Consider the following 12,472-nt stretch of genomic DNA (forward strand, 5'->3'; position numbering starts at 1 on the left):
AACGAGCCAGCGGCACACGCGCATTTCGATAGCTTATAGTACGCGCACCTTTTAGTGATACATACACACCCTAGTGCTGAATCTATCGACCTCGGTTATCTTCGAGATTCGTATTGGCAACCTTTGAAACACAAAATATGAATCGCTTATACATCGCTCCTTACTCCTCAATCATATCGCTAAAAGGTGTGCGGACTATAGTACTGTTGCAGTGCAGTGCACGACAAGACGGGCGATACAAATACTTTAACAATATAGAACGGATACATCCCATGAAAATCCTCAGCCTGTTTCCAGTCATTCGCCCGGGTCAGGAATGGAATGAATGAAACCCCCATCTAGCGGCGAGGATAGGAATTGTGCCGGCTACCAAAGCCTGTCGCATTCCTCTGGGGCGATGATTAATGACTGACAGATGAAATGAAATGAGAGAGTGTCGCTGGAATGAAAGATGACAGGGAATACCGTAGTACCCGGAAGAAAGCCTGTCCCGCCTCCGCTTTGTCCAACACAAGTCTCACATGGAGTGACCGGGATTTGAAGCACGGAACCCAGCAGTGGGAGGCCGGCGCGCTGCCGCCTGAGCCACGGAGGCTTTAACGGGTATATCTCTTATCTATTTCAATTAAAATACGTATTTTGTGAGTGTTTATAACAAAAGTATAATACATATTTTTCTCTCATCTTTGTTATGTGCTGCGGTACATAATAAGCACAATATTGCCGGCCACCCCTGCTTATGTCTTATATTCAAAATATATTCCTGATACACTTGAAATGCTCATATTACTAATTCCTCTGAAATTTCAAGCATCAGTTTGTACACTGGAAAATATTTCAACATGAACTGTATGTTGGATTTTCAGCCCGAAGGCTGATTTGATCCTGCATAGTTTTGCCAACAGCTGTCATAGATAACCTAGGCGTCACTGAAGAGGCATACTAGGGAAATGAGGAGTGAGGTAGTTTCTCGTTGCTTTCCTTACTGAGCCAGAAGTTGCTATTGAATATAAGTCTGCAAAGCCCACTGAAATGCATGCACCAACCGACCCTACGAGTGATATTTTCACACCATTCATAAAAGGGGCTGTCTGCATGAGGATTGGTATTACTAGCATCGCTCATACCTCGGTCACCTTCATATTGTCGAAGCCAACGGTGAGACTGAGACAGGTCAATGAAAGTAACAAATTTATTCTAGCCCATACCAGAAGACATAGTGCACTGTAAACACTACATCTCGCCAGCAAAGGCATAAATTGACAAATATTCCTCTTTTTAAATTGTATAGGATATTAACGATAGTGAAGTTGTACGAGGGGCATCCAGAAATTAATTTTCCCTATAAAAAAGACAACATAGTTGCATGAAGAACTTTATAGGCACCCGATACGGCAATGCTGGAGGCTTTTTGCGACATGATCACCATCAGAATTGAGACCACTTATCATATCGTGGGATCAAGTTTTTTATGCCGGTGTCGTAGAAGTCTGCCGCCTGGGAATGGAAACAGCGTGTGGCATTCTTCATCTTCTGGTCATTGTGAAAATGCTGACAGGAGGACAGACATTTCTTGAGGTGAAAGTAAAGATGAAAATCATTGGGAGCAAGATCAGGACTGTACGGTGGATGATCAAACACACCCCAAACGAACTCAGCAGAACAGTTGCTGAGCGCCGAGCCGTATGTGGGCTTAACACTTGCACTGAGCAATCCACGCCACTTGTTTTGAATGGCCCGTCGCAATTTCCGTAGAAAATTTATCACAGACCGAACCTCGCAGGCGGCAGGAGAAAGAATACGATCCGCCATTTGGAGCCACTGCTGCTACGCTACTGACACCAGGCGGGACTTGTCCGGCCGGTATATGATTGCTACGTCATAGATCTGTCGCACATACTCATATTACGTTTACTTTGCAAAAAAGGAATAGAGAAGCTTAATTTCTGGATGCCCCTCGTATATTCAAGAAAAATCCATACAGAGTCCTATATTAGCGATAGAAGTCTGATTGGCGCACGTGCGGATTTTTTAACTGAACTTGAATGCAATGCGAGGAGAAGTATCCCTGTTACTATGTAGGCACACCATTTGAAAACTAATTGTGATGTGGAATGTCACTACGGACACACGAGTTCTGCACATGAGTTCCTTTTCTGCAAATGTTGAGGATATACCTTAGTTCAGACCACGACTGCTACTTAGCCCTTTCCCATCATTTCGTCGCCGAAAACACTTTCGATCTGTTAGTGTGACTATAAACCACTATATAAAATCATTTTCTTTACTATACAGAATGTTCCCAAACATGTCTGAATGTTCGCCTGAGCACGCCGCCTCATTGACTGTCGGACATGTACGAACACTCCAGGCATCGGTGGCAACCTTGTTCCAGACGCTGGCGAAGTACAGTACTGCTATGTCCATAAAGAAATGCCTGACTCCAAATTTAATCCTAAATACGAACTATCCCCCCCCCTCACACCATTCTAATTAATAACTAAAAGAGGCTTAGCTCGTAAACGATCGACCGTAGGGCATAACCTCATAGGGAACTTTTGTATTGTTTTGTGGTGTACACCCATCTCCCGATTATTTCCGACATGTTTGGAAACACTGTATGTAACGTCTGTGAAGCCCTTACTGTTAAAGGCATGCCTAAGCTGAGGCTTGGACATTTCTAACTAGAAAATCGGACATTCTCACTTTTTCATTTTCCTTTGATGTCTAGTACTACTACTAAATGTTTTCATTCCTCCCCTGAAGAGGGAGGCGGATCTCTTAGACGGTGACGCCATCTCTCAGGCCAGGAGATTTGCGGTGAACGTGAAAGCGTTGGCGGCCGTAGCCTATACTAGGTGATGATGATGCTTGTTGTTTAAAGGGGCCTAACATCGAAGGTCATCGGCCCGCCTATACTAGGAACTGTCCCGGCGTTCTTAGTCCAGGAAATGGGAAACCACGGAAAACCATTCTCAGGACAGCCGATGGTAGGAACCAGCCCCTCTCCATCTCCCGAATGCAGAGGCGAAGAGCCGCGGCCACCACCCCTCTGCTGGGTGGGTTGATCGGAGTGCAGAGCTGTCGGACCACGGAGCAGCCGCGGCCACTTGCAGGTCGAAGCCTACTCTCCAACCGCCGATTTTCATATGTAGTAGGATCTTCACTTGCTGTTAGACTTCGCTTCTTAGATTTCTTCCATGTATGCTCCCTAAACAGGAATCAGTCTTAATCGAAAATATATTCCTTCACTTAAACCTTCCATTTGTATACACCATTATAGGTATTAGGGTCTACTACCAGCTGTTTGTACGGAATTTCCTTATGAACATACTGTAACTATTGATGTATATTGAAGTTTAGATCCAAGCTTTCGGCTTAAACCATGTGAAATAATCACGAAAACCTATAACTAAAGGACTGAAAATCTCAAAAAACCGAGCAGCCTATTTGATATAGTAAAATTTAAGTGATATGTTTAGCATAAATTACTAATATTATTACTACTGACCCTGAATTGATTTCTTAGAATTAAATTTTATTCAGGACCGTGGCAAGGGGAGGAGCATGGGATCCGAGTCCCAATGTTGGCACCTAAGAATGAACATCCTTTGTGCCCGTATTAACTAATTATATGGCGAAAAGAAAAATTCTTTAGATTTCGAACTCTTAGTATTTATATCGATAATTACATTGCATAACCTATTAGATATAAGGGGCGATCAAAAATTTTCCGTTCGACGGCCGTACAGTCCTGAATGGGTATGCCAGTCTGGCAAAATCGCCGTGAGCATTAAGGGACTCATTCCACCCACGCAACAAGTTGAAGATCCCCGTGTGGTAGAACACCGGGTCTTGCTGCGTGAAGAAATCCATAACCGCCTGCTGCACATCCGCGTCCGACGGGAAGCGTCGAACCTTGAAGGCGCTGCCGAAGCTGTTGTCGAGATCCATTGCTAGCGCACGAATGGTTATGCGTTGGTCCGCCCTAATCGCCTCATCCACTCCCCGCTGTTGTCCATAATGGGTGAGGCTGGCCTCCCAGATCGACCGGCGTCTTGCGTCAAAACGCGACCTGCACGGAACTTGGTGCACCATTCCACAGCAGTGGTTTTCGACAGACATTGCTGCCCCATACACAGTCTTCATTCTCCGATGGATGTCCACCGGTATTTGTCCTTCGGCATCCAACGACAAAATAACAGCACGTTGGTCCTGTTTGGACGCATTTGGTAATAATGTCGCCACAGTTCACGTGGCCGCCTTGAACGCACCTCAGCACGACACGACTGCCATACTAATCCCTTTGCCTACATATCCGTGCTTATATAACCGCATCGGAGTCGCGCTACGTTGCATGTCCGCTGCAACCCTCAAAAGGAAACTTGTTGATCATGCATGTTGTTGATAACTTACAAAATATTTACGTATACGCCTGTTTGTGTATATACGACTTTTTCATACTTTCGCCGTTAAAAGTTACGAGATTTTCATTGCCTGTTATCGAGCTGAATATGTATGTTCGACTCTGGTCCAGTCCTCTGAAAAAATGAAATGGCGTATAGCTTTTAGTGCCAGGAGTGTCCGAAGACATGTTCGGCTCGCCAGGTGCAGGTCTTTCGATTTGATTCCCGTAGGCGACCTGCGGGTCGTGATCAGGATGAAATGATGATGAAGACAACACACACATCCAGCCCCCTGATGGTTAAAATTCCCGACCCTGCCGGGAATTGAACCCGGGATCCCTGCGACCAAAGGCCAGCACGCTAACCATTTAGCCATGGAGCCGGACTCCAGTCCGCTAGTATTTGGAGATGAACAAACAAGTCAGCGTCTTGTCAGTATATTTACCGGCATGTAGAAAGACACCAGCAAGACAAAATACCCAATAGCCTATCTCGGCGTCTCTGAAAATCGTAAAAAATAGCTGCTGGGACGTACAATATTATTATTATTATTATTATTATTATTATTATTATTATTATTATTATTATTATTATTATTATTATTATTAGTGAATGTTGTATATTTAGAACAGTTCTGAATAATTTAGAAGCTGGTTACCAAACGATTATAATAATAATAAAATATGAATTATCCATTCATTTGTGACTTCATGATAGTTTACTCACTAATTTGTTGTTATCTGTTTAGATACGCATGTGTTTAATGGTTCCTCCAATCATCGCATTCTTGGCGAAGCACCCAATGGTTAGTCAATATGATCTCTCCAGCCTTGAGACAATAGCGTGTGGCGCAGCACCATTGAGTCGGGAATTGCACGAAGAGTTTCTGAAGAGGTTCCCTGGAGTAGATATTCGTCAAGGATATGGCCTCACAGAGACAGCCCTGGCGGTCCTTGTAATACCCATGAAAGGAAACAAACATGGCTCCTCTGGGAAAGTAGTTCCAGGAACAGAAGCTAAGGTAAGTTTAAATTCCTGAAATTCTAAAATAGTGTATTATTATGACACATCCGACTCGTTGGCTGAATGGTCAGCGTACTGGCCTTCGGTTTAGAGGGTCCCGGGTTCGATTCCCGGCCGGATCGGGGATTTTAACCTTCATTGGTTAATTCCAATGGCTCGGGGTCTGGGTGTTTGTGCTGTCCCCAACATCCCTGCAACTCATACACCACACACAACACTATCCTCCACCACAATAACACGCAGTTACCTACAAATGGCAGATGCCGCCCACCCTCATCGGAGGGTCTGCCTTACAAGAGTTGCACCCGGCTAGAAATAGCCACACGAAATGAATATTATGACACATGAGATTATTTTAAACCTACAAGTGTCCAGGGTCGGTATGTTCGACAATCTTGACTGTACTAACAACGGAACCGTCTTGCTTTGACCAGACCGATTGCAATGGAACTGGTAGGATGATCGTTCAAGTAATGGTAAAATTATATTTACCTACTTAAACGTAGTTTTAAATGGAACGGGGTGTATGAATACCGAGATAGCAATACCGAGGTTTATTAATAGAACTATAGTGACATCTGCCTTTACGGCCACTTTCATTTAGCCGTCGTCCGGTTCCTTGGCTGAATGATGAGCATAGTGGGCTTCGGATCAGAGGGTCCCGGGTTCGAGTCTCGGCCGTACTAGGTATTTTAAACTTAAATGGTCAATTTTTGGTTTAGAGACTGGTTGATTGTGCTGTGGCCAACATCCCTGCAACTCTTACAGCACACAAAACACAGAGACCACACCACAATGACACGTTACAAGGGCTGCACCAGGTTAACAATAGCCACATTAAATTATTATTATTATTATTATTATTATTATTATTATTATTATTATTATTATTATTATTATTATTATTTAGTGGTAAGCTCAATGAACGGCCATTTTTCTCTGGAACCGATTAATTTCCCCATAAATCCCGTGTTAAAATCCCCTCCTTTAAGCGGCCACACGACACTCCGGTCAGCGACCAGACAGATTTGACAAGGTGACCAAAATGAAACGGCCGGTCATAACAGCTTCGAATACTCTGTTCGTCCCTGAGACACACACACGGTAATCAAATCGATTTTTTTCACATCTAGCCATTCGAATGGGACTATAGTTTCTTTTCTAGGGGTACAATAAAAACCATCCTTCTTCCTCATCCTCTCTTCTCTGTAGCCTACCAGTTGTAGTGTAAATTAACCATGACAATGAATGGGGCGTGAGTGAACAAGCCGACAATATACGAACTCATTTAAATTGTATTTAGTTAGAATAACATCTGAATGGGTGTACTACTGTTACGTCAATGGGCAGTTAAGTGACTGAGTTTACTTGTAGTACTTTATCCAAGCAGTGAATGTGAAAGCAATTTCTGCAATAAAACTTGCCGAAATTTCGAGATTTGCCAGAATGCAAATGAATAACTCAACATACAGTCACTGTGTCACAGATTACTAGCACGGCCATAATTCAGTCTCGCTCCTGAATAAAATTATAGAATCTTTTGAAACGGGTGCTACTAAAAGGAGATGTGAGAATACTGCAAAACAAACCACACTGAAAGATTATATTGTAAATCAAGTAAATTAAGAACATGCCATTCTACAGTACATTTAAAATAGGCTACTCTACTGAGTGTATCAGAATTCAAGGGCAAAACTTCAGAAATGAATTATTCACATAGAGATAAGGAAAGAAAGGTATGACAACATGGGTCCGGAAAGGAATAATTGCAGAATCATCCGACGTTCAGTAACGTTCGTGCAATCCGACACTCCTAACACTGTTGCACTATTAAAGTGACTATGCCTGTAACGCCAGCTGGAACACTCTGCTCACGTCTCACACGAAATGTTCAAAGTGACCCCTTCTTGCCTGAGTACAGGCCTCCGCTTGTCTTCGCATTGAGCATCAAGCACGTTCGAAACTGCCTGGTTTGGTAGGCTGCCACAATGCACACATGGGGAGACAGTTCATCACCAGTAGCAGTCGAATATACGAAAACAGCGTGTCCCCAAAGGTTCAGGGGGTTTATATCAGGAAAGAGTGGCGGCCAAGCAAAGGTCAAAACTATCTGCGATTATGCATTTCCCTACGGGTGTTGCCATGCTGTTCTTCTTTTCTTTATATATGAGAAATCCATTCCTAAAGTTTTGCAATTAAGTTTTCATACACACTGTATATACGTAGTACATGCTACTATGAATATACCGTAAGTCCTACTGTAGCCAATTGGAAAATTTCATAACCTCAATTCAGCGACCACCTATTCCAACGGCCATTATTTTTCGGAAGAACGACTGGCGGCCGTTTTAAGCAGGTTTTTCTGTATACCCAATTCTGAAGCTTTTACTGTATACCCAATTCTGGAACATAAACACTGTAGTTGGCCTTAGGTAGCCACATTCAGCGAAGCAATTATTTCCAGCCACACATGTAGAACTGGGTATTGAAGTTTGAACGTTTTCTGATGTGGCGCCTTCGTAGTAAGTACTAAGTAGTAGTAGTAGGAGTAGTAGTAGTAGTAGTAGTAGTAGTAGTAGTAGTAGTAGTAGTAGTAGTAGCAACACCCCGAACGTCAAGATGATTACTCATACCTTATGTTGATGTTACTGAAGAGGGTGAGCATATAAACGGTCTCTGACTTATCACCCTCACCATGTCTACAACGTTCAGATTATTGACACCAGATTTGAAAACATACACGCTTCACTACTCGCGCTTTCCTTCATATGGCCTTCGTTGTTATTCACTTAGAGCAGTGGTTTCCAAAGCGTATTCCACGGATCTCCAGTGATCCGCCAACAGTTATCCGTGGATTTTTCATATATTCTTTAAATAAATAATATATTAAAACTACAGTGTTCCTGGATGCAACTGTACAACACCTCACGCAACTACTGGAGAATATATCGGCAAGGCCTGATGACGAAATCTCACCCTTACATGAACAGGCCTTCAAGATGTTTAAAAGAGCATGACTTCTTTTTTAGTTCAATTAATTGTTTATGGATACAGAAAGTTGCCTTGAAGAAGCTGTAGTTAATAACATCATCCAACATTGAACTAGTTAGCAAGAAACGTTTCAGAAATATTTTCCACCCTTCACCGAACATGATTATTGGATATGAAACCCTTACACCATTTTATATATGACCTGATGATATTTTTTTAAAATATTGAGATATACCGTCATCAGACATTACTTTAAAACAGCGATATATCGAGCTTCCTCTCACTTCAAACAGCATGTCTATGTGAAGTAGGTTTTTGGGGATCTTCGTCCACCTTTCCTTTTTTGGCCTTGACAGGCTATGGTGACATGTCAGGAGTATTTGGAGAACTATCGCCATGCTGATCGATCTTTAGTTAGCTGCGAAGCCTCGAAAAAGGACTTTCCAATATATGCCCTCATCCGATCAACCCATCTCGTAGATACTCGCCCTTGAGGTCTCCCTCCTGGTACCTTCCCTTCTACTACCATCTCCTCCGTGGTTTCCTTCCTTCCTTCTTGAAATATAGCCGAAGTGTCTGCCGAGTCGGACAAAGATCTTCTCCATGTGCCTGTCCCTGACTCTGATGTCCTCAAGAACCGAAGAATTGGTCTGGTGTTCCGTCCAAGATGTGAGCAGAACTCGATGGAAAACGTATATTTCCAACGCTTCTATCTTCTTCCTAACAGCTGCTGTAATGGTCCGTGTCTCAACGGCGTACGTGGCAATCGGGAACATCAGTGCATTTACCAGCTTTACTTTTAAATTCTTGGTGATAGCTCTGTCCTTCCATATCTTACTGAGTACGGCAGTCGCCGCACGGGCCAGGGCAAGGCACTTCCTACCTCATCCGAGCAGACGAGATTAGAGTTCCTAGGTAGATGAATCTCCCCACTAACAAAACCACAGCTACTCAACCGATGTATGGCAGGTTGTCGTTCGCCAAGCTCACGATTACAACTTTCGTATTGATCTTGTTGATCTCGAGGCGGTACTCCTTGCTCATTCTTGTCAGTCGGTCCATGATATCTCCAGAAAAGTATTTTAAGTGTGGTTAAGTGTAAGAGAGGGCCATGCGCCCTAACTTCGCCACTTGAAAGAATACAAATAAATAAAAATAAATAAATAAATAAAATCATTATCTTCAACACTTTGACACTCGTCATAACGATGAGTGTGTTGTCAGCTTATCTCAGGTTGCTGAAAATTTTGCCTCCCACGCTGAAGCCACCTTCCCCATCCATCTAGGACCTTCCTCATGACGTTTTCAGAGTATAGACTGTGTTGTATAGTATAGGTGACAAAATGCATCCTTGTCTGACTCCTGCTTCGATCTTGAGGGTACTCGAGAACAATTCATTCACCCATACCTTGATCACAATCAATCACTACTGATCTCTGTCTGAATGATCAGCGAACTGGCCTTCGGTTCAGAGGGTCCCGAGTTCGATTCCCCACCGGGTCGGGGATTTTAACCACCACAACATACGACGACTGCTCCTTGGCTCGACTCTAGAGAAAGTCCGCCACTCACACAGTCAATTCACGTGGCCGCTCCACACACTTACTCCATGTCGGTATTACTCCACTCAGCACTCCAAGGCAGTACGCATGTGGAACTCAGTAGGCCTACTCCGTACTGCAGCACGAGGATACTCAGACGCTGACTCTTGTGTAATACCCACCACACACTCGGCACTCCAACAACAATTCCTCGGGTGATGAAGTACTGGAATCCTCAAGGTATGACTAAGAGTGTGCCGTTCCGACTTCCAGAAAGTCTGCGGAGAAACCAGACGTGAACAATACAAGGAGAGGCCGCCCAAGTCATCGGGTCGGTTGGGAGGTCACCGGCCTGGCTTACTCATCCCTTCCAGGAAATACCGAAGTGGGCTCTCAGAGGGTTGGCCTTAGAGTGCGCTTAGCGCCACCTCGTCCATGTTGCGGCTTGAAGCCAACATCTCGATCAGCTGACTGGGGGGTAGTTCGAAGCAGAGTCCGAGAGGATATAAGGAAATTGTCAAACAGTGACATTCGAAAAGGCGGCGAAATCGGAATATCAGATGTACCCTGCTTAACTGATGTGGTTAAGCGTGATTTACAATAAAAACCGTGGTCATAAATGCGTAATTACGACGAAAATGTTTAAAACCAAAAGAGACCTACGATATGATACACCCTCATTATGATCGTATTTTTTGCAAGTATTACATCCCCGTGAATAACACTAATTGTTTAATGTTAATTATTTATTATAATGTAAGAGACAAGTATTTTTTCCAATTACCGCATCATATTGGGATTAATAGCTGAAAGGAAACCTCTGAAAGTTGTCCGTAAGGAAGTGTAGCCTAATTTAAAATATTAATACGACTGACATCTACAATAAACACTTCATAACTTCCACAAACAACTTTAAAATACTGTATTAACCGTGCTTGGTGTACTTTTGACTCAAATAGGCCTACTTCAAACCAATGCCCAACAACACAAGATGCAAAGAGTGACACATAGCCTACAGGAGCATTATGGAAAGAAAAGAACACAAGTATCATACTTCAGTGAACCATACACCACCAACAGATGGTAACAAAAATGAACTCTCCAGGGTAAAGGATAAACAGGCACCATGACAAGAAATATTCACTTATCATAAGTTATAAAAATTCACAATACAGTAGGGTCAACTGCATATCAAGTGACACTGGTTGTAGTACATATTTATGCCCATGAAGCAGGGGTCTGTTATAGTATGCTGCTTCAACATAATAATAATAATAATAATAATAATAATAATAATAATAATAATAATAATAATAAAGGGATACATAAAATGCTACACAGGTAAAATTTCACTCCACTGCCACCTACTAAATTAAGCTTAGTTTAAAGCCCAACATAAACTAATGTACATGCCACATTTGAAGTCCTAGGCCTAAAAATAGGAGGTCACATCTGAAGAAAAGAAAACATCCTGCAGCATTCAGTAATGTTGTTCCCAAAGTACAGAAACAAGACATGCCAATATAAAAGTAATTTAAGAATGAATTTCTATAAAAAAATCAACCTGACTCATAGACATAATGATTAGAGGGAATATGCCTAAAAGTAGAACACTAATATAAATCAGTGAAACTAGCATACCACACCAGCATCCTCTTACATAAGCAACTTGAGTCTATATAAATATTCCAGTCACAGGAAGCATAGAAATCCTCATATAGGCCTACACACTCTAACACGTTTATATAGCAAATGCAATAATCTATATATATAAAATAACTTGTCCTGACTGACTGACTGACTGACTGACTGACTGATTCATCATCGCAGAGCCAAAACTACTGGACGTAAAGAAATGAAATTTTGGGTATATATTCATATTAAGATGTAGGTGCTCGCTAAGAGAGGATTTTTGGATATTCCTTCGCTAAGGGGGTGAAAAGAGGGGTGAAATATTAAAATTAGTGTGTCTATATCTCGAAACTTTAAAAGTTTACAGATGTAAAAATTGGTATTTAGAATCTTCTTTAAAAATAAGGATACACGTATTTTTTTGTTTTCTGAAAACCCCAATAGGAGGGGTGAAAAAGGGTGAAAATGGGGAAAAATGGGTTGAATGCCTTCAATCAGGATACCGGGCTTACATCTCAGAAACTGAAGATATTACAGACCTGAAAATTGGTACTTTTGATCTCTTTTAAAAATAAAGAAACACGTATTTTTTTGTTTTTGGAAAATCCAATTAATGGGAGGGTGAAAAGGGGGTGAATTTTAAAAATGAGTGAATCTATATCTCCAAACTTTTAAAGTTTGCAGATGTAAAAATTGGTATTTAGAATCTTCATTACAAATAAAGAAACACGTATTTTTTTGTTTTCGGAAAATCGCAATAGGAGGAGTGAAAAGGGGTGGGAAAAGGGTTGAATGCCTTTAATGAGGCTACTTATATCTCAGAAACTGAAGATATTACAGACCTGAAAATCGGTGTTTGGGATCTCCTTTAAAAATAAA

General features: G+C 42.1%; 1 protein-coding gene across 1 annotated transcript in view; it reads left to right on the plus strand.

Annotated features, from left to right (window-relative positions):
• Positions 1–12,472, plus strand: part of LOC136863925 (luciferin 4-monooxygenase) — a 255,863-nt gene that overhangs the window by 209,059 nt on the left and 34,332 nt on the right. Inside the window, exon 5 of the mRNA XM_067140354.2 lies at positions 5,155–5,427. Coding sequence (XP_066996455.1) covers positions 5,155–5,427 — 273 coding nt within the window. The remainder of the gene's footprint in view (positions 1–5,154; positions 5,428–12,472) is intronic.

The sequence above is a fragment of the Anabrus simplex genome, chromosome 2 (genome assembly GCF_040414725.1).
Source record: "Anabrus simplex isolate iqAnaSimp1 chromosome 2, ASM4041472v1, whole genome shotgun sequence".
Classification (NCBI taxonomy): Eukaryota; Metazoa; Arthropoda; class Insecta; order Orthoptera; family Tettigoniidae; genus Anabrus; species Anabrus simplex.